This window comes from Macrosteles quadrilineatus, unplaced genomic scaffold (assembly GCF_028750875.1).
Source record: "Macrosteles quadrilineatus isolate MER2022 unplaced genomic scaffold, UCM_ALF_1.0 Scaffold_4__1_contigs__length_99947679, whole genome shotgun sequence".
NCBI lineage: Eukaryota > Metazoa > Arthropoda > Insecta > Hemiptera > Cicadellidae > Macrosteles > Macrosteles quadrilineatus.
Window position 1 is genome coordinate 23,965,253 of NW_026542597.1, and position 23,952 is coordinate 23,989,204.

Consider the following 23,952-nt stretch of genomic DNA (forward strand, 5'->3'; position numbering starts at 1 on the left):
ATCTTAAAAAGTAACAGCTAAGCCATTATACTCTGGTATACATTTTTTTACAGATTCCAAAGAAATAAAAAATATATTTAATTTTAAAAGGTTTCAACAAAAGCTCAAAGAGTTTTTGTATAAAAAGTCGTTTATACAGTAGTTGAATTGTGTGCAAACGTCTACAGCTATGGACGGTTTCATTTGTATAGATTGAATATTATATTTATATGGTGGCTCTATTTATTGTACATTTTTATAGCATAAATAAAGATAGTTTTAATTATCTTCTCATCCCTATTCTACTTGTTATTCTGTGTTAAAAACAAATTTATTTGACTTAACAGATAATTTTTTCTAAAACATGAAGAGCGTAAATTATAATTTTTGGTTGATTTTCCTTAACCCGAGACATATGATACCACCAATACCTAGATCAATATCATCATCGCTCTAGAACTAATTTGCCTAATTATTGAACAGCTGTAACTACATACACTTGGTGAACACTCTCACTGCTCACCATGTTCCTAGCCAGTGCTATTTTATTAGTAAGTATAAATTATTTTGTTTAGAATTTTTTTATTAGCTATAAAAGAGTTGCGTTCACACAAAAATATGCACTGATATGCACAGTAAAACTTTTTACTGTGACATAAAAGTTTTTTTTATGTCTGTTTGATACATAAGATGGAGGATTGATGCAGAACATTGCGCTACACGGGTCCTCTAGTATAATATTGTTAATCTACAACTGTAACTATAATTAAAAAAATTTTGTTTATCTTTTAAATTTGGTTTATTTGTTTTGAAGTATTTAAATTTTTGTTTATTTTGGTTATTTTTGGTAAGTTTCTAACTGCAAAAGTGTTAAAGGTTTACAGCACAATTTTAAAATAAAATATTTCGCCATATATTCCTTGGGTTTTGTTTCCTTTGATACAATTCTTTAGATACTTTATTTGGGTCTTCAGGAAAATAAAAGCAATATTGTTTGTCTTTAGGTTTTCATCTACAATGAAGCTGTTCGTCCAGGTACATAACATTTTACTTATTTATAGAAATAAATTCAATTTAGACATACCAAACTCAAAACATCTGTGCTAAACGATTTCAATTTTTACTTTGATAAAACTGTGCAGTATTTGTGATTTATCAATAAGGAGTGTGTCTGGTTGAAACTACTGTACTACAGTACTACTGTTCTTTGATCCTTATTCATCAAATATTTTTTTAAATTTTTCATAACAAAAAATTGTCTTTTTACATTGGATGAATATATAGGTATTTACATGTTAATCTCAATAAAAGGATAATAAATATATAAATTAAACTTATAAACTGCTTTACAGCATTAAATTTCACACGAGTAAAACTAAAATAAAATAACGCTGTAGCAATAATTCAACCGCAACAAACCTGCATACTAAGCGAATTACTATTTTCCTGGTTGAATTTCCAAAAAAATATTTCCTAAAACATACATTCTTTTGGCCCCTAGGAATACTGAATAGAAAAGTAAATTGGTCCCAGACTTGTGGTAATACTAAGCTGTGGTAATACTATCGCAAAAATGATAGCTCAAAATCGTAAAATATTGAAATTAAGAAGTGTAATGAAAAAAATCAAGGGCAGCAAATCATCTAAGTCATATAAAACATTCCAAAGACCAAAATATATCTTAGGGGGTATTACCTTTAGTACATAATTTTCCCGACTCACTAAGTTTAATTTTATTTTATTCTATGACATTTAAATTTAAATTTTTACTGCCTAGTATTAACAGCTAGTACTAATATTTTTTTTATTTTATATTCTGTTATTTGAATTATGAAACTTATGCCATAAAGGATTTGAAGACCAGGCTCCAAGACACACACAGAACTATTTTTTAATTTTACAGCAACTGCAACAATAATTTAATATGATAGAAAGGACAAACATACATAGCCAAAATTGTATTTCCCATGAAATTATATGCTGAATTAATGGAAAATGAAGTTTTGCCGTCTCGAGATAGTTTTTAAGCTCGAGACGAAGTCGAGGACTTGAAACGATCGAGAGCTGCAAAACCATTTCGGTCCGTGGTACGAACGCTATTTTTCACCACACTAAACTCTATTACCACTATTCACCACAATAATAATGCACAATGATAGTCAACACAATTACAACTTTAAGGTTATGTGAAGAAATAATTTGAGGAATCGGCAAAAATAGTAATAAATAGTTGCTAGGCAGCGGTGACAATAAAACAATTCTATTGCAATTCTATGGATACTGATTGTGTATTTAATATGCATTCATGTTTTAAGAAAGCAAGAGCGCAGCTAAAACAGATAAAAACATCATAGTGTGGTGAAAATGTATTTCGACCATTATTGCCATCTTAAAAAATAAACTTTCTTGATTTAACGGTTTTAAATTTTCGCACTATTACATGCCATTTCCGTTGAACTATTTTAAACTGAGAAGTACTAATGCAGTACTGTACACTCGAATACTTAAAATCTAGATATTTTTAAAGTAAAGTAGATGTAAAAAATCGTGTGTAAAATATTTTTGATGAGATGTTTATAAATCTATTCCTTCAATGCAGTTGAATGTCCAGCTACTAGTGACAAGAACAATCTTGTCGACACATATGCTCCACTCAAATCAGAATGTAAGTATGCATTCGTATTTGGTAGTTTTAAAGCAGAAATATAAGAGCTGTTAGGAATGTTCTAAATTTAGCAACAAATATACGTCAAAATACATTTGTAATACTGCTACAAATATAACACAGTATATGCTAACAGTATATGTATGTGCTAACAGTATATGTTTACTGTTATACTGTTTGCTCTACTCACAAGATGGTAAGTGGTGATCGATTTCGATTGGACAAACGAATCTCGAATCATCATCAGACCCAATAGGCGAATCTTAAGAGTGAAAAGTGTAAGTGTAAATATATTATTACAAGTCTGTTATATGACGTATTTTTTTCGTACTTTCATCTAATCCATTGTAATCCAGCTGCTAGGAGGTCACGAATTGTGGATATTTATAGGTATGCACTGTGATGCGATACTAACTGGTTAGGATTAACGTCCGCCCTAGTGAGTACTACGACTTAGCAGTACTATCCTTATAATTGAGAGTTCATAAGAGCTGTGTCTAATGGACTAAGGCACATGCCGGCCTTAGTCAGTAACAAGACTACAAGATCGCCATCGCGCCACTCACCCTCTACTCATCTCCATTCAAACTTGGCCTATAACTACATTCGTATGGACGCTATTTCAAAGTAAAGTAATAAAGTACTTTCAGGTAATTAAACAAGATGCTGATCACGAAGCTATTTAAATTTAGCAACCAGATAGATTTGGGTGCACCACACGATCGAGATGTTGAAACTTTAATACTTTTTCAATGAAATGGCGACCATACAAAGTAGCTATTTTGAGCCAAGTATGAATGGAGATGAGTGTAGGATGAGTGGCGCGATCTTGAAATCTTGTTAGTGACTAAGACCGACTTATTCCTTAGACACAGGTGTTAATTAATAGCCCATACAGCTAATGGTAACTAAGAGACTTACAGTTTATAGTGGAATCCGAACCACATTGTTGCCTTGGTATATCCCTCACGAGTAGAAATCCCACCCTACCAGCATACCTAAATTGGGGGATGTGGAATACTACCCCGCTAGCACATTGTGATTTTATATATTTAAGTTAATTTTATACTTAATAATTAATATTGTAACTTCCTTCGAGTAATTCCGTTTGATAATAGAAAAGGCATGTGGGAAATATCAAAACAGAATTTTGAAATGTTACAGCAAGTTTGGTCATGACGTAGGAACCTTCTTGAGGGGTTAGTTGTCCGGGAGGCAGTCTTCCGGTCACTCCTAAATTGCCTAGAAACTCTTAGAATTCTCGGATTTTAGATCTTAGAATTCACTAAAACTATAGTGAACTATATTACTATAACAAATTTATTTACTATATACTTTATTAATATAGCTTTGTCTACTGAAACCTAATTTTTAAGCACCTCGTTGATTGCAGAATAAGATTGTGATTAGCACACAGCTTTATACAGTATGTATTATACATTTATCATTAAATAGTTACAAGAGTTAATAATCATCCGAAACATGATGAAACCAACCATAGTTTTGAGATACTTATTTTTGAACAACACCTTCAGTCTGACAGTCATTTTACATTGCAGTATAAACTATGGAAGTATATCAGTATAGAACTATCTTCTTAAATTTGGTACTGTAGCTATTAATTATCGTCACACTCCATTAACTTTTGTACTTACACAAAAAAAAATGTAACACTAATAACCAGCCACTCTGTATATATGTATACATTAATATATTTAATATTTATTTAGTCCGTGTGAATTCGAACGGATGGTGTTTTTTGGCCTCTGGGGCTAGAAACGGAAAAGTAATTTGCTCCTGGGTCTAGTTCTTACCATACCACGAGACCAAAGGTAAAAGCGTATTCCCTATATGGGAAATTCGCTAATATTATGGTGTTATCTGTTCAATGTTTTATGTAATATTTCTTTTTTGCTCTATTGCAGTGAACAGTGCTATATTCTATGTCTTCGAGCAGAGTCAGGATTGGGCAAGTGAGTTTGATATGGGTTAATCTTGTTTTTAATTTGTAATAAACCTTTTGATCAATTTTTGGAATATACATAAATGAATGTGAATTCTTGTAATTTAGACTATATGAGGTAACGTACCACATTTTAAGGGGACCATCTCATTGGCAACCCTGCAGTACTGCCAACATTGTCATTGCTGCCAACCCTAAGACTTTCATTCACCGGGTGTACACTACTGTACAGCCCACATCCATCGCCGTCGTCTATTTTTCTTTACGCGCAAATAGGTATAAACCAATAAACAAGGATCCATCTTAAGTCACTGACGATGGAAAAATGAACAAAGTTGGCAGCAATGACCACCCCCACCGCGGGCGTCATAAAAAACTAGCAGATTCCGCTCGGCGGAGAAACTGCAAAGGGACAACAATTCCGCCCGACGATTTCACCCGACCGAAAACGTGCATAAAAGAGGCCTAATCCTGGAATAAAAATTCAGCCGCCAGCACCTATGGTAACCATGGTATCCACAGCATGGCCGACAGTCTATATTTAATTCTTTTTGTCTATGGTAAAAGTAAACTTATTATTTTGTCAAGTTATGATACAACATGCAAATAATTACCAATCACAAAACAATAGAATAGTTAGTGGTTTGTGATTGGTTATTATTTGCATGTTGTATCATGACTTGACTGCTATACTGTGCATATTTTTTGACTGCTACCCTTTGTGGTGTATTCCAAATTGGGTTGGGCGTTTGTGTATTGTTAATTGTAATGTGTTAGTTAAGTTGTTTACCTGAGGACGGGATCAGATTCCAGATCCCAAAACATTGTGTATTGTTTTTTACCATCGTGATGGAAAATGTCCGCAATAAACCTTTGAACAATATTAACTCACCATCGCCAACAATTAACTTCCTACGTATGTCTTTTCATTTTTATCCAAATGATGAATTTGTATCACACACGCTGAATGTTTACAGCTACAGCTGTAATCTTAAGCAAATTATATTACACCATTGTACCAAAAGCTAGTTTAGAATCTTAGCGTCAGGTGCTAGACTTTAAAAAGTTTTTAACTTAATAAAAAAAAAAAAAAAACTGGAACCCTTAACAAGCATAATTCATGAACTTCCCTAGTTCGCAAAAATTATCTTTCTTTCAACACAGAAATCATGAAAATTCGTCGTCAAGTGGTTGAGTCAGAATCGTGAAATAAAAAAAAAAACCCTGTCACCTTTTAATACATACGATTATGATGATGGTGATGGTGATGATGATGATAAATAGAATACCTTATTTATTAATTTTTACAAGAATATTAATATAATTTGTTATCAAAACAAACAGTTCGTTTTTTAAGCTGAGATTTTCAGTACATTTGAATTAATTGTGTTCAATTATTCTGTAAGATTGAATTCCATAAGACCCATAAATCGTTCAACAAGGGCAATACATATTTTATACATTTCACAAAATGAGCCAAACAGATATTACTAAATTTTACTGCAATGATATAATGTTTATTTTCTAGGGGCCAGGAATTATGAACCACTAGAGGAGGTCCCAACCAGAGAAACTTACGTATGTAACGCAGAGGTCTATAGTAGTTTAATATCCAAACTCCAAATAGTGAAAATAAAGAAAGCAGAAAAAGAATTCGTTCGCCTGGAAATCAAATTCGACGTAAGTTTGGTAGAGAAGTTGTTTTTTTTGTGAATAGATAGCTAGACATCTGATCTCATATTATTTCCGTCTTACCGATAAGTGCTAGGATATTATTTGTTCGTTAGTGAAATTCTTTATAAATAGCAGTGTCTGAGACTTTTTAAAAGCATAATGCTTTTTAGTTAATAGTCTATCCCAGAAATTATTAGATTACATCAGTGGCCATTGAATAATAATTAAAATATTGTATTATTTAAAATATTGTATCGTGTTATAATAAAATTAACAGTGTAACCTTAGTATTGCATGAAAAATGAAGATATTCTGTTGAAACCCCAATCTAGGTTTAGAGAGAACTAACTTAGTTGTCCGCTGTAGAATAACAGTTATACACACTTACCATGCGAATTATACAGGCAAATCTCAATCATACTTATTGATTTTTAAACTAAAATCTCTAGTGTATTTGCATACAACTGTGTGGCAGAATCAAAAGATTAACTGGTCAAAATAACTTTTAATAACCATTGTCTTAACAATATTTTGCTACCATTTTGTTAGTTAGTATAGTAGTTCAATGTCAATCTATCTAGTTCAATTTTCTCTATGTTAATTGTTTAGTTTTGTAAGTACCTGTAAAATGATACCAAACTTGACTATACTTCCTATTTAAAAGTTTTGACCTACCCCACCCCCCTTGCACTACCCTCAAGGGCAAAAAAAGGTTGCTGCAAACCGATTTCAAATATCTAAAATAGTAAAAAGGTTAAGGAGGGTGCAATTTAATTTTCAGCCACCCTCATCGTTATTATGATTTGATACATTTAAGGGTACCATTTTGTTTTTAGTGGCCCAATTTTTGGTTTCTTTATGTCAATTGTTTAGTTTTGTTAAGACCTGTAAAATGTTACCAAACTCGACTATACTTGCCATTTGAAAATTATGAACTACCCCCTACCCCCACACCCCTAAGGGCAAAATTTAAAAAAAAAATAGCCTTAATTACTTATTGTAGCCCTCATTTCAAAGAAGGTTGCCGCAAAACGATTTCAAATATCTCCAAAGGCTCAAAAGTTAAGGGGGGTGCAAGTTACTTTTCAGCCACCCTGTATATACCGGGTTATTCAAAAAGGACTTTACAACTTAGAAAATTCATATAAATTTTATAAAAACAAGGTACATAACTGGTTTTGGTGTCATTTTAAAAGAAAACAATTCAAGTTTTTTTTTACCTTAAACTAAAGATGTTCTATGTGACTTCCGTTGGATTTGGGAAAAATAATTGTTTAGGTATGAACAAATAGTGAAAACCGTTAAAAATTTGAGATAAATTTACAACATTTTGAAAGTAGTTCGTTTTTTGGCGGTGAAGGAGTGCGATTTTCGAAAAACGCATAATAGTGTCTTGTAGGAAAGTTAATTCCGAACCTACGTTTTTCCTCAAATCTTTTCTAGCTCTTACCGTTTTCGAGCTATGGCCGTTTGAAAAAAACGTGTTTTGTCGTTTTCAGAGGTCCGCCATTTTGGATTTTTGGTGGGGTTAAAATTATAAAATGGGGCTTTTTGGAATTTTATGGGTGGTTTGGGACCAAGAACTACAAGTGTGCGAAATTTCAACTCCCTAGCACATCCAGAAGTAGGTAAACATTTGTATCCCCAGTCAGTTACACACATGTTCGTACCTCCTTTGCCAGCCACTCTACCTGATCTTAGAGCAAGGATTTACGCTGCTGTTGAGCAAGTTACACCTGAAATGCTAGTGCGAGTCTGGGAAGAAATCGACTATCGATGGGATGTCTGTAGGATAACCAACGGAAGTCACATAGAACATCTTTAGTTCAAGGTAAAACAACTTGAAGTGTTTTCCTTTAAAACAACACCAAAACCAGGTCTGTATCTTGTTTAATAAAATTTATATGAACTTTCAAAGTTGTAAAGTCCTTTTTGAATCACCCGGTATAAAATAAAAATATGAGGCGTCCAGGTCCAAAGTGGCCTATTGCAAAATGTTGGAAAATGGCGGTTGAAGAGATTGCCTCATAAGATGGCTATTGGATTTCCAGTGTTTTTAACTATATTTGGTTGGGTTAATATGTTCCAAATATGCTTATTCTGACAAAAAAAGTAGCACTTAGCTTACTTTGATATGCCTGACTACTCATTTACATGGCACTTAGACCATATTCAGCAGGTGGATAGCTCACTAAGGCGTTACAAAATCTTACTGTGTTTTTTTTATTTGAAATTTGTTGATAAAAGCCATTTTTAGGTCTATTTCAACATCAAATGTCTCTAAAAGAAAGTAGTATTGACCATTTATAACAATAAAACAGGAAATATTGCAAAAGCAGCTGTAAAGCCAAAGTAGTCTAGTCAAGATATGAAAATAAACCCCTTAACCTTAAAAAAATTGCTCTAAAAGGTTTTTTGATGGTTTTCATTTCCAAAAAGTATGTTAAATTACATACTAAAAGTCTAATAAAATCGGAGTCTCGGAAATTGGGTTTTTCCAATATGGCGTCCAAACATTTGAAAAAATAATAAACCATACTATTTTCCCAGTAAATTTTCTTCTGAACCTCCAATTTAGACCGAATTTGGTACAAACCTTTGAAACTGTATCATCTATAAACTATTCATGATTTAAGATAAATAATATACAGTAAACGTGTTGTATGGGGTTGAAAATAGGTAAAAATCTCTCTTAAATTGTTAGTAATAAATAACTTATTTCAATATTGGTCACTATAGGGAACAAAACTTTTTATCTCTAGTCTGTGCTATACCCATGTTGTAAATCCTTAAAAAATATATGCAATTTAGTATTTTTAATCATTAAATTATTTTAAGTGGTGGTGGGATAACTATAAAAAAAACTATGTAATTCTTAAGGAAATTCGGAAAATTACCATATCTTAATTGTTAATTGGATAACAAATCATCGTGGCCTGTATCGTCTCCACAGATACAAACACACACATATTTGTCATAAGCGAATTATATTCTGAGTTGAGATAAGTAATAGAATTTGTTTCAATACCTTTTTTTACGCTCATTCAATTCTTTTATTTTGTAATAGTTCACAAGTAGTTTATAAAAAGAATTATATGTTTAATGTTTACAGGTTTATTTTGGCAATACTGCTGTTAACCAGATGCTTTTTTGACTTCATATGATTCCAATCGTATTGTTGTTCATGTTTACAGTTATTTAGATCAAATTTAGTCTAGTCAAGATATTAAATAAAACCCCTTAACCTTAAACAAATTGCTTTAAAAGATTTTTTATGTACATTTCCAATAAGTAAGTTTTATGTGAAATAATATACTAAAAGTCTAATAAAATCGGAGTCTCGGAAATCGGGTTTTTTTCAATATGGCCAAAATTTCCAAATTTCACTAAAATATTTCCATAGACAAGCAAGCTTTAACACTTTATTTATTCTCCATCCATAAGAATAACATGGTAATTTTAAATGTACACTTTTTTATTTTCTCCGTAACCGTTAGGCATACAAGAACGCTTCTGTAAACTAAATTATTTGTTTTTATGATCTCTTCAAAATGGTATGGAAATAAATTGCAACTTTTTACAGTGAAAAATGGGAAAATCCCATTTTTACCCCGTACAAAATAGGAGATCTTAAGCATACTCAATTTTTGGGCTTAGCCTAGACAAAAATCTTAAATATACACAAATCATAACACAACAACTTTCTTCAGGATTATATGTTTTAGGCCAGTGTCAATAATGTAACCTGGGCATTCTAAAATAACAATATTTTATCTTATGTTCTGGCAATCTATGGAGGAACGCCCAAAAAATTTAGATTCAGTTCTGAAACTCTAAAAATACTATAAGAATCATGCTATGGGCCTACTTAGACAAATGATAACTGTAAAAAATCAATTTTCAAAACTACACATTTTGACTGTCTGATCAATAAATATGTACTATAACTAGTGGCCTGTAGGGGCCATAGCCCCTAATTTAGACTACAATAAAAAACCTTATATAAAAAGACAAATATTCGAAATATGTTTTTAAAATTATCAATTTTATGTTACTTAAAATTAACAGTGTTTCTTTTTTATATCTTTGGTTTCCTTCCGTTGGAGTCGTATATTAGTTGCTTCTGATGTGTCAATGAAATACAATTGTAAAATAATGATTAAATCAATAACACAACATAACAAATGGAAACGTGAACACGGTTTGGCCTGAGCCCGGAGAATGACGAATCAGAGCTGAAATCGTACTGCCAAACATTGCACATCTTTTTTATTTTAAAATTGAAGATTTGTTTTGTAATCTTACGAATTCTGTTATAGTTTCCATTTTGAGAACCAAATGTATGTAAAGGTTAAAATTATTATTAATTATTATGAAGTCAACTCCCCATTTCGCGGTAGTAAGTCAGAAATATATCTATGAATTTGTCCCTGAATTTTAAAACAAAATTTGGAAATTTGAAAAAATGTCCATTCATATGAAACTAGAAATAAAATTTATATAAATTTATCAATCTCAGCTTCTATGAAAAAACTAAAATACCCCCGCCACAGCAAACCTGCAGACTAAGCGAATTTCCATATACACAGCTGGAATTCCACTAAATTATTCCCTTAAAATTGTCAGATTTATTTCCTATTTAAACATCATTAATATTAATGAGTACTTAAGTTTGCTGCTACAGGGAAGAAAATAGGGGTTTTTTATTGAAATATTAATAGCTCAGTATGAAGTAAACAAAATTTCAAAATTTCATTAATATATGTCCATACACAAGCAAGCTACAACTCTGTATTTATTCTCCATATGAATAACATGGCAATTTTAAATTTACATTATTTTGTGATTTTTCCGTAACCGTTAGGCATGCAATAATGCTTCAATATACTAAATTATTTGTTTTTTTGTGCTCTACAAACTGATTTAGAAAGAAATTGCGAAATTTTATGTTTTCAGGGTGAAAAAATAGAAAAACCCATTTTTACCCCATAAAACCCCCCATAAACCCCTGTTCCCATAGTCCGATCATGCTGGTTCGCGAACTCGTTCGAATAAATGTAGGTTTACACGTTTATACCAAATTTCATCAAAATCGGATCATTTTTGCTCGAGTTATCGCGCTAACGGGTGAATAAAAAGTCAAGACCCCCCCCCCTCTAATATTTTTCCAAGTAAATATACAGAGATATCCTTTTGGTGGTCGAGCAATCTTAGCAGGAAGTTTCATTTTATCATTTTGAAATGTTTGAGTGTCTCCCCAAAAGGGGGGATTTGGGGGGCAACTCAAATATTTTAAATGTAAACCCCCTTCAAGTGACACCTCATTTTGAAGTGTTTACAAAACCTTAAAGAATGGTGAAAACTAGAGGTCGCTATCTCTTCTCTATCCAAAATGGTAGCCCGTGAAATGTTGTGGAAAATCAATGGTAAAATTGTTAATATTGGCTGCGATTTTGGATAGAGAAGAGATAGCAAGCTCTGGTTTTCACCATTCTTTAAGTTTTTGTAAACACTTCAAAATGAGGTGTCACTTGATAGGGGTTTCTATTGAAACATTTTTAGTTGTCCCCCGAATCCCCCCTTTTGGGGGGACACTCAAAATTTTTAAATGTAAACCCCCTTCAAGTGACACCTTATTTTGAAGTGTTTACAAAAACTTCAAGAATGGTGAAAACCAGAGCTCGCTATCTCTTCTCTATCCAAAATGGCAGCCAATATTAACAATTTTACCATTGATTTTCCACAACATTTGACGGGCTACCATTTTGGATAGAGAAGAGATAGCGACCTCTAGTTTTCACCATTCTTTAAGTTTTTGTAAACACTTTAAAATGAAGTGTCAGTTGAAGGGGGTTTACTTTTAAATATTTGAGTTGCCCCCCAAATCCCCCCTTTTGGGGAGACACTCAAAAATTTCAAGATGATAAAATGAAACTTCCTGCTAAGGTTGCTCGACCACCAAAAGGATATCTCTGTATATTTACTTGGAAAAATATTAGAGGAGGGGGGTGTTGACTTTTTATTCACCCTGTATATAAATATATAAATATATATATATATATATATATATAAATATATATATATATATAAATATATATATATATATATATATATATATATATACTAGCTGACCCGGCGAACTTCGTATAGCCTAAGTTATAGGTTTCCCCTAAGACAGACCGATGGAAAGAAAGTACCGTTACGTTTAATTTTCAAGATGATCTCGTTCGCATCGCTCAATCACGTCCAAGTTGAAGTTCGTTCGCTACGCTCACTCACCTTTTGGTTGGAGCTCGTTCGCTACGCTCACTCACCTTTAGGTTGGAGCTCGTTCGCTGCGCTTACTTGCCTTCAGGTTAGCTCGTTCGCTACGCTAACTCGCCTCCAGGTTGAAGTTCGTTCGCTACGCTCAGTCACCTTTTGGTTGCAAATTAGCTGTTGTCATAAATTTAAAAGAAATAATAGTGCTGCACCCTGTTGGTAATCCTTGTAACTTTAATGCTATTGAACATCAAAGAACAGAACCAACTTGTTTAATTGAAACAGCTGTTAAGATTCATTAATTCCATTTCTCATAAGGTTAACATGGGAAACTCCAGAGCCACTGGGGCGGAGCCCTTTTAAGAATTTCGAAACGGGAAATAGTTTACGTCCGATTCGCATACCTACAGAATTTACACACCAAATTTCATAACGATCGGTGAAGTCGTTCCGGAGGAGTTTGCAGACAAACACTGTGACACGAGAATTTTATATATTAGATATATATGAATTTGAACGGATGGTGTTTTTGGCCTCTGGGGACCTCAAAACGAAAAACTAAATCGGTCCCGGGTCCAGGTCTTACCATGAAACCTACGGTAATAGCTTATTCCCTATATGGGAAATTCGCTAAAAAAGAAACCTTCATTGAATCAACATTTTTGAATCATTTTCCTACCAAATTAAAAAGTAAAATAAACCAAAATTATTTCATAAATCTAGTGTATCAACTTCTAAAAAAATAAAAGAACTATTATTCATTTGAAGATTTTTTTTTCAATTAATGAAAAAAAATAATGTTGAGATGCTCTGCTGGAAAATATTAAACAATAAAAACGACTCGATGACCCAAAGTGCCGCTCCAGAGATTCTTTTAAGATTTGTTCACTGCAACTACTCCAAGAACGCAATGCAAGAATTTGCAATGCTCCTGCAACAATGTATGGGTTACCTTGTACTACAGCTTGTGGACTTTACCAGCTTTGAGAACAATGTGACAGTTCGTAAAATGATCATAACAGTGTACAACTTGATGAAAATTATGAATTATTATTTGTATAATGCTCTACTACTAACCACAAGAAAGTGTGACTATATTATACTATTACTAATATTATAAATGTCACAGTTTGTTTGTTTAAAGTTCAATCACGCATTAACTACTCGTCGGATTGGGCTGAAATGTGGCTTTATAATAGGTCAGATTCCCTATTAATACAAGCCTATTCTTATCTCAAAAAATCCTTTCGGGCTAAAAATTTATAGATATTTATTTAAGTAAATAAAATATGTATGTTGAATTTTAGCAAGCTTGTGATCTTTATTTTAAGACCTATTATTGGATTTTTTAAGCAAAAAATAGTCCTAAATTAAAATACCCCCGCCGCAGCAAACCTGCACCCTAAGTGAATTTTAATTTGCCTGATTGAATTGCAGGCTAACTACAACAAGTTTTCTTTTTCTCCGTAAAAATAACATAGGCATTTTAAATTTTAATTTTTTGGAATTTTCTCCGTAACTAGGTATTAGGCTCATGACAACGCTTCAATGTACTAAATGGTTTTTTTTCTGAGCCCTAAAATGGTTTCGAAATAAATTGCAAAATTTTACGTTTTTAGGGTCAAAAATGGGGAAAACCAATTTTTGCCACATAAAACCCCCCATGAACCCCTGTTCCCATGGTCCGATCATGCTGATTCGCGAACTCGTTCAAATAAATGTAGGTTTACATGTTTGTACCAAATTTCATCGAATTCGGATCAATTTTGCTTGAGTTATTGTGCTAACGGACAAATTTGACCAAAATCTTGGTCGCCATCTTGAATTTTGGACTTCCGAGACTCCGATTTCATTAGACTTTTTTTCATGGAAAATACACATAATTCTAAGTCAAAATAACAAATAAAACTAAATATTTTTAGGGTTCTCGTACGGATTTACTCGACTAAAAGGAGCTTAAGTGCCACTGTATCAGTCTTAGCTGTTTTTTTACAAAATATCACATCAGAGTTTTCATGTAAAATTATATTATGACTTAAAAGGTAAAAATATACCATTATTGATACAGTTTGGACACTACTAACATGGTACAATAGAGCTATTAGGTGAAAATAACTATCCAGGATGCCACTAACGCAAATAGCCTCTAAAACTTGGTATGATTATTTTCCAATTTATTGTAAATGGAATTCAAAAATTATCTTTTGTATTATTATTTTTCAATTTATTGTAAATATAATTCAAAAACGAACTTTACAATAATAAAATTTGAAAAAAAGTTAATTTGTTTTCATATCTTACACCTCAATTAATAAGAGGATTATAGAACAAAAATATCAAAACAAAAACACTACTTAACACCCATAAAATCTGCATTGCTAACGTTATCTTTTTATTGTAAATCAAGTAAACCCATGGAACTGAACTTTTCACAAAAACTGGTAATCGGAGCACAATCTTCCAATATTTTGTTAGTTCTGTTCTTAAATATTGATTTAGTATGAGTAATATATTATATAACGTTTATCTGACGGCTTGCTGGCCATTTGGAAATCCACATGTATTCTAGGTACTTGAGTCAGTGTGGCACTAGTAGTGCCCAAAGTAAACTTTTCAAAAAAATAATTTTCCCATATTTTTCATAGCTCTAAGGCTATTTTGGCATGGTAATTTAACTCTCAAAGGTTTCAACAGCATCGAAATTTGAATTTGACATGTTTTGGCACTTAAGTCACTTTGGCTCTGGATGCCTCGTATATATACATGCCGTTCAAATGCACATTTATATATATATGTAATAAAATAATTATTAAAAGGGTACTTTGTTAACTATGTTTTTGATTTTTATTATATTAGTAGCCCTAAACATGCGAGAAAATAATATATATATATGAATTTGAACGGTTGGTGTTTTTAGCCTCTAGGACCTCAAAAAAATGTAAATCCGTCCTGGGTCCAGATTTTACCATGAGTACTACGGTAATAGCTTATTATATGGGAAATTCGCTAAAATGGATTCAAGGTAGTAAATCTCAAAGATATACAGGGTGTTCATTTGAAAACTTTCCATATCTGTTGTGTGCAAAGGTAAGGCTTTTAACACTTGTTTGTTCTCATTTCCCCCTAATTTGGACATGCCAAATCCAATAAAATTATTTTCAATTTTGAAAAATGCCCCAAAAGGGCCCAATTTGGGGGGTAGGGGTGTTTTTTGAGAAATTTTCAAATGTAAACATGGGTTGTGTGATACATCAATTTAAAGCTCTAATCACCCCGATTATTTTGGTGCAAAAAAAGTTTAATTATCTTTAACCGTATTTACAGGGTGGGTCAAAACGTTTTAAAAAAGGACTTTGAAGTTAAGTACCGTATTACCCTAACTACTGAACGGAACAGCGCCAAATTTCTTTCCAAGCTTATTCTTGAGCTACTCTTTAAGATAACTTGTAGTAAGGGCATTTTCCATGTTATTTTCTAATTTTAATAAAATCTCAAATTTAAAGAATAAAAGAAAGCTGAAAACTTAAAATTCTTAAATAGCAAGGTATGACAAATTCCATACCACGTGAAAGGTCCTTTTTTAACAAACATTTTACGTATTTAAGTTTTCTTTCTATCTCTTACCGTTTAAAAATTGCAGTAGAAAAACATAATTTTCTATGGAAAAATTGTAACTAGTTTTATAATAAAACAGCCAAAATTCGTCTCTAGACACATTAAATGGTGCAATAACTGAAGGAAACAATTTATAATTATTTTTAGGCAGATAGGCAAACAAGTCATTACGTTTTACTTTGTGAAAAACAAGTTTTATAGCTGATGAGAAAAACCCAAGCGTGGGCCGCTTTCTGTAGTACCATTGACTAGTCAATGGTAGTACTAATTTCAAAAGTACCATTTCCTGTAGTACCTAATCAAATATGGTGTAAACTTAAAAAATAGACTTTATTTTTACTTATTGGTCATAACAAAAGTGTTCCAGGATAACTGCAAAGTGTTTAACAATAGATATCCAGGTATAACATTGAGTCATATGGCTGTAAATGATTTAGTTAGGAAGTTTTCTGAAACTGGCTCAGTTACCAATGAGAAAAGAACAGGATGAAGGGTCCAAGATGAATTCTGACACACGTAAAAGTAGTCGATCAATTTTTTATGAATCCTACTACATCGTTGTACAAAGTGCAATGTGTTTTATTAGAAAACTAGTTATAATTTTACCATAGAAAATTATGTTTTTCCACTGCAATTTTTAAACGGTAAGAGATAGAAAGAAAACTTAAATACGTAAAATGTTTGTTAAAAAAGGACCTTTCACGTGATATGAAATTTGTTATACCTTGCTATTTAAGAATTTTTAGTTTTCAGCTTTCATTTATTCTTAAAATTTGAGATTTTTTTTAAATTAGATAATAACTTGGAAAATGCCCTTACTACAAGTTATCTTAAAGAGTAGCTCAAGAATAAGCTTGGAAAGAAATTTGGCGCTGTTCCGTTCAGTAGTTAGGGTAATACGGTACTTGACTTCAAAGTCCTTTTTTAAAACGTTTTGACCCACCCTGTAAATACGGTTAAAGATAATTAAACTTTTTTTGCACCAAAATGATCGGGGTGATTAGAGCTTTAAATTGATGTATCACACAACCCATGTTTACATTTGAAAATTTCTCATAAAGCACCCCTACCCCCCAAATTGGGCCCTTTTGGGGCATTTTTCAAAATTGAAAATAATTTTATTGGATTTGGCATGTCCAAATTAGGGGGAAATGAGAACAAACAAGTGTTAAAAGCCTTACCTTTGCACACAACAGATATGGAAAGTTTTCAAATGAACACCCTGTATAATGCTATATTGAATAATATATGAAGCTGTGTCAATATTCTTATTTTTATTTTTTATTTCTTTTAGAAATGGACCAAAGCCGTTCCTTTGGTTACATACTGCACGTTCCAGGCATACCAGGGATATCCAGATGACGTAATCACTCAAGACACAGTACTCTTCATCAGTAAAAATAGTATACCAACTAAAATCTCGGTGATGCTCAAAACGTATGTTACAAGAACATTGATAGGAAAAACGTCTAGAAAAATTGAATACATAGTTAACACGTTGACGTTAGAGATGAAGGATGATGAAGACGGACGTCCTGAAGTCGGTATAGAAAGAACATCTCCATCACCAGACAAACTAGGAGAAATGTTTATGCCAGTTGATAAAATGTGTGCAAAGCAGGTAAGGTGAAGGTACAAAACCTCAACTGCAATTCTTGATCGGATTTTAATAAATACGCTTCTGATTTCCATGTTTGCAACTTATTGACTAACATGCGAAATGTTCCTTACAAAATGGTGAGCAAATAAGATTGATTAATTAACCTAACCTTCCACACGTTTATGAGGAAAAATAAAGCACGTAATCTATGAAGTCGTTAAATCAAAACGTGGCAAATATAATTCAGTTCTATGGTAACACATGAGACGTATTTTGATGTGTGTTTCATATACGGTTACGCCTTAACTGTGCTTAATAGTTTTTATTTATTTACAGGCACGAGATTTTTTTCGTAATTCAGCGATCATTAATTAGTGAGAGTAAAATCTGAAGTTAAAGTCCCAGAGAAAAAAAATAGTTAGAAAATAGTAAATTGCAACACTAGGGCCTAAAGTGACTCTTTTTGAACAGAGGTCAATACCCTTCAGATAAAGCTCCGCTTCTCTTACGTAGCTGGTCTGCGTGTTTTCGCTTCAGAAGTCCACCAACCCTGACTTGGTATGATAGCTCACCAGTTCTTAAAGCAATCACTCCTGGATTCCAGCCGGCACCTATTTCTCTTTGCACCCAGACTTCTTCCCCCTCAGAAAATTCCCTACGTCTACTTTTTCGTAATATTTTACCATTATTTGAAAAAAAAACTATTTTAAAAAAGCTCATTTAGAGTAACCACACAAAACTACTTCTATTTTTTTTGTTTTGTTTTTAATTTAATTTGCTAATGGAAACAATCAGCTGTTTAGTAAGTGAATCAATCTTTTCATTAAGATTGTGTCACAGTATATTATACCATCGATATGTCGAGCAATCGACAAAATAGGCTAACATCTTACCTAATAAATCAATCGATAAATAATTTCGATTGATACGATTGCTACAATCGAAATTACAAACGAAATTACAACAGCTGACTTTTACTCCGCAGAGACTAAAAATGATTTGTTCTCCCTAGAGAGTAAAAATGCCACTTTAGACCCGCAACGCATTCATTAAGAACGGCTGTTTTTGCTGCTGTATGACGCAACACTTATTTTTAGCCTGTTTATAGTTTGGAAGTTAATGAAACAACAGGTAATCAATAGTAAAGACCAAATCGCACATTTAATTTTAATTTACGGAACAAAAACTTACCTTAAAATAGTCTTTACCTCATCTTATAAGAAGGATGGATCGGCTGGAATACCATATCCTTGAAAATGGGAAGCGGAGCGAGTGCCGTTCTATTCTTTGCCGTGTTGGTCATAAACTGTCAAAACCGTCAGGTAGGCCCAAGTGCCGTTTGACTCCTCAGAGCGTAAGAGTGATTTAGGGGAGGGGTATTAGTGGAAGGCGGTGTAGAGGGCAGGATGTTACGGAGACCGGGTACAGTTAAGAAACTGTTAAAGTCCCAGAGATGATTAAGGTTTACTAAGATTCGATATTTTAAATTGATATTAGGGTAGCCCAGGTAAGAACCTGGGCTACCCTAATATCAATTTAAAATATCGAATCTTAGTAAACCTTAATACAATGTTTTCATAATCAGCAAGTTTGGTTGGGTTAGGTTAGGTTACAATAGTTTCATTTTAACCCTAAAACAAGTTTTTCTCAACCTGCCCTTCCCCTGGTTGATCTTTCCACCCCCATACCCGCCACACCGTCGAACCGGTCACTGAAACGTTGTCGTGCTTCGAGCGATAAGTGGCGCGAGGGCCGCGGCTAAATTAGTGTTGCGAGCGCCGAAGCCATAAATCCTGTAAGGGTCTGAAAAATGAAGCAGAAGTGACGAGGTTAACACGAGCCTCTGTGGTAGGGCTTATCCTAACTCCGCGCGGTGGTCACTTTGGGTGCCCCACGTAACAAGTTCAGAGAGCCAGCTGTTATGTTAGGTTTGGTTAGGTTAGGTTAGGTTAAGGTTAATAGCAAACGTTTATGCTATTATAATTAGGTATAAGAACGCTCTAAAAACACTAAGTTTTAAAAAAGGTTTTAAAAGCTCGCATATGCAGACACAATTTATCTACAACATGGATTATTTGACGACTATAAGTGTACAGTATACTTGATTAGCGCTGTCAAATCTGTCACAACGTAGCAGGTAGTCCACGCGGCGCTCGCGCCACCCGGCGCTCGGACCACACGGCACTCGCGCCACGTAACCCAATACCGCCAAGCCTCAGACTGTAAAATGACCCTTGTCAACGTTGTTAATACTTAAATATATATTTTCAATGAAATGGTGACCATACAAAGTAGGTATTTTAAGCCAAGTATGAATGGAGATGAGTGTAGGATGAGTGGTGCGATCACAGTTGTCAATTAATAGCCCATACAGCTAATGACAACTAATGGACGTACAGTTTATAGTGGAATCCAAACCACATTTTTTTCTTGGTATATACGAATTGGTCTAATTTTCAGGATAGCACTGCGGATAGTCCTAGTACTCACTGGTGCGGACGTTAGGCAAACGGCACTCGGCCCTGCACTCCTTGAAAATATCACCAATATAATTGAAATATATATGCCTTATGATCGAGCCATCAAGTTAGTTGCTCGTATCAAAGACCAGTTATATGGCTGACTGTCTATCCAAGAAGAAGCCTTGGAAACATGTAACCTAAGCCCTCAGCGCTCTCGCCGTTTTTGGCATTTAGATACTTTATGACCTACACGCATCCCGGTCAAGGTCGAGCTTCTTGGCGCGAAGAATACCCTGGATGTAATGTGACACTCAGGTCCAATTGTCCCCACCCTCCATCATCATCGGTATGACCGTGTCCACTTACAGCAGTCCTACTAACTGTTGAGCCTCCAGGCGGGGCCTTTCCCAACGCTGGCAGTGGAAAAAGGTATGTTCCACGTAGTCGGGGCCCCGTCGGGAATGCCTGGGCAGTATATGCAATCGGGTGACACGGTTTTGCCCATCCTGAACAGGTACGACCGGAAAAAGCCGTGACCCGTCAGAAATTGGTTGAGGTAGAAGTCCACCTCTCCGCACCGCCGATTAACCCAAGGTTGGACTTGCTGTATCAGTCGCCTGGTCTATCGTCCCCGAGTCTCCTGTTCCCAGCTCTCCTGCCACAGCTGGTAGGTGCGGGTGCGTTCCTCTGTTCGTGCCTGGTCCTCCCCACGGCGCTGATAAATTGCCTTTCTCTCCGCCGCCAAAAGTTTGACGTGGATGACTCCAGCAACCACCAGGACAGCCGGTTCGGACACTGTTCGGTAGGCGGATGCAACTCTTAGTGCTGCCTGACGCTGCACTCGGGCAAGCCGCATCATATATACCTCCTTATTGGGAGCGTCTACCCGCACCTCAGCACCGTACAAGAGTACGGACTGGACAGAAGACATTGACAGCCTTCTACGGCTGGACCGAGGACCTCCGATATTGGCCATCAACCGGCTAAGAGAGGAGACCACCCTAGCGGCCGTATGGAAATTCTGATCCCCCAGCTAAGCTTGCTGTGCACCATAACCCCAAGGTACTTTGGCAGAACGAACGGTCTGAACTTCGACGGCCCCTACCCTCAACGGCGGCACGATGGTGTCAATCCGTTTTTTTGTTAATATCACGATCTCAGTTTTGCTCAAAGCAAGCGAGAGACCGTGGTCTGTCATCCATGCGTTTATGGTACGCATAACTCGGTTCAGCTTTAGCTGAGCCAGCTCAACGCTACGTGCAGCTATCAAAACTGCAACGTCGTCTGCGTACCCAACCAAAGCAGTTTCATCAGGCATTTCAGACCTCAGGAGGCTGTCATACATGACATTCCAGAGGTCTGGGCCGAGTATGGAACCTTGGGCAGCACCGGAAGTGACACTCATCGTCCGTGGTCCCTCTGTAGTTTCATACATGAGGAGGCGGAACGGTCAGACATAAGGTATGCTGGCATGGGCTGGACAGAGCGTGTGGTGGCAAGGTGTTGGCGTCCAGGCAGATCTGGCATGTGATGGTCCGTTGAGGCTCCATACGGGGTTCTCGACCTTGAACAGTGTTGTCGTCTATCTGTTGTTCGGTCATAACGAGGATCCGTTCCTAGGACGTCCGGACCTCATTCTTGACGACTGGAGCAAGTCAATCAACTTCTGCCATCTCGGCTTGACAGCCATTCCTACCACGGAATCAGTCGACGTCAGCACCTCCCTCAGCTCTGCCTAGTGGTGTCGAGGTGATTGATCGCCCTCAGCGTTGGCGTCCATTTCCTGAAAACAAATCAGTTTTATTTTTCAGTTTGTGTTCAGTCATAAATATCGTTTTGAAGGGGTATGATTAACACACATTAAATTAAGTGATGAAAATATAAACACACCCTTAGAAATGACTCTGTTCATAGGAGAAGGATCCTTTCTTCCCGCAGACCGTTTCGACAAAGAGGGAGTGGACGGTTTGGCCGAGGTTGGGGATGAACTTCGGCCATCGGTGTTTTAAGGGTTGAAGAGGAGTTTTCTGGCGAAGGACTACGAGGTGGGGATGGTCGTAATACTTCGTCACAGAGAAGTTCGTTCCCCTGTGTTTGTGTTGTGCTGGTCATTCTACAGACTTAAAAAACGTTTTTTTATAAATTATATAAAAATTTCATTCAAAACCTACCGATACCAAAGATTTTTATAATTTTACTAATTGCATTTATAATCTTACCAAAGGATTTATTCTCCTGGATGGTCCGGTTACTGGACTAGACGGCCCTGGTCGAAGACCTGAAACGGTGTCCTAGTGTCCATGAGGCGTTGTTTCTAATATTCCTGGATCCGACTTAGAAGTCCAGGGGTCTCTCCAAATATGTATGAGATGTAGGAACCCTCACCAATCGAGTTGTAATACAAGCGACGTGTGCCTTCTTGTATTCTACCGTTATCCTGAAAAACAAAATTAACCATACAATTACACAATAAATAGTTTGGAGGAAATTATACAATAGTTTTTTTCACACAACTAACCCTACAATAGTGATTATACAACAGTGATATAGCCTTACCTTTTCTGTAATATTTATCCAAAATGGATCATACGGCTTTCTATGGGAATCTGTGTATCTACAGCTGAACTCGACCATTATTTATTTGTTCATCCAACCCGCCATCTTGAACTTCCCTATCCTAAGCGTGATGTAAACAACTTCTTTACTTCACGAGCGAAGTAAAGTTTCAAAAACTCACTAGTGTAATAATTGTCATGAAACCCATTCAAATAACATTGAGTGCTCAACTTAATTGCTATTTGCCTTACAAGAGTAGTAAAAGCGTTTTTCCCGCGAGTTGCATAATTCACCTAAGTGATGTAAACACGCTCTTGCGTACGATTTTACCTGACCCGACAATATACAGGGGGCTAAGTACAATATTTTTCATTGTCCAGTACTGTAACAGTAATGTTCTTTTACAAACAATATCTAGGTTAGGAAAATTCTTTAAAGCATAACAACAAAATTCAAGCGCACAGCTGATTTCTAGCGTTGAACGGCATTGGCTCCATAGAGGTACATTTGTTTAAGTTGAGCACTCAATGTTATTTAAATGGATTTCATTCCTTCACCGGGTGAGTTTTTGAAACTTTACTTCACTCGTTAAGTAAAGAAGTTGTTTACATCACGCTTGGGATAGGGAAGTTTAACATGGTGGGTTGGGTAATAGCTATTTACATTACAAGTGTAGTAGAAGCGTTTTTACATCACGCAGGTGGATCTAAGTGATGTAAACACGCTCTTGCGTAACGTGTAACGTACAAGATTTAACCTGTCCCGACAATATACATTGGGTTACGTACAATATTTTTTACAATACTATGGAGCCAACGACGTTCAACGCTAGAAATCAGCTGTGCGCTTGAGTTTTATTGTTATTCTTTAAAAAAATATCCTAACCTAGCTTTTGTTTGTAAAAGAACGTTACTGTTAGAAGATGAGTGAAATGGATAGTGACAAATATTGTACGTAACCTCCTGTATATTTTCGGGTCAGGTAAAATCTTGAACGTTACACGTTACGCAAGAGAGAGTTTACATCACTTATGTGAATATGTAACTCACTTCCGCTCGTTGCACAACATTCACCTGCGTGATGTAAAAACGCTCTTACTACTCTTGTAAGGTAAATTGCTACCTATTCATTTCATGCCATTACATCATTTGACAGGACAGTGTCATATACAGGATAA

General features: G+C 35.0%; 1 protein-coding gene across 1 annotated transcript; it reads left to right on the plus strand.

Annotated features, from left to right (window-relative positions):
• The first annotated feature begins 493 nt into the window (after positions 1 to 493).
• LOC128993417 (uncharacterized) lies at positions 494 to 22,460 on the plus strand. Its single transcript, XM_054417308.1, has 7 exons — positions 494 to 530; positions 984 to 1,014; positions 2,579 to 2,644; positions 4,570 to 4,617; positions 6,136 to 6,287; positions 17,452 to 17,778; positions 22,134 to 22,460. The coding sequence occupies exons 1-7, from the start codon at positions 504 to 506 to the stop codon at positions 22,233 to 22,235; spliced, it is 753 nt and encodes a 250-aa protein (XP_054273283.1). The 5' UTR covers positions 494 to 503; the 3' UTR covers positions 22,236 to 22,460.
• Positions 22,461 to 23,952: the final 1,492 nt, after the last annotated feature.

Coding starts and splice junctions, on each gene's coding strand:
- LOC128993417 (XM_054417308.1), top strand. CDS start 504: ATGTTCCTAGCCAGTGCTATTTTATTA. Junction 1,015..2,578: donor CAATGAAGCTGTTCGTCCAG/GTACATAACATT, acceptor CCTTCAATGCAG/TTGAATGTCCAGCTACTAGT. Junction 2,645..4,569: donor TGCTCCACTCAAATCAGAAT/GTAAGTATGCAT, acceptor GCTCTATTGCAG/TGAACAGTGCTATATTCTAT.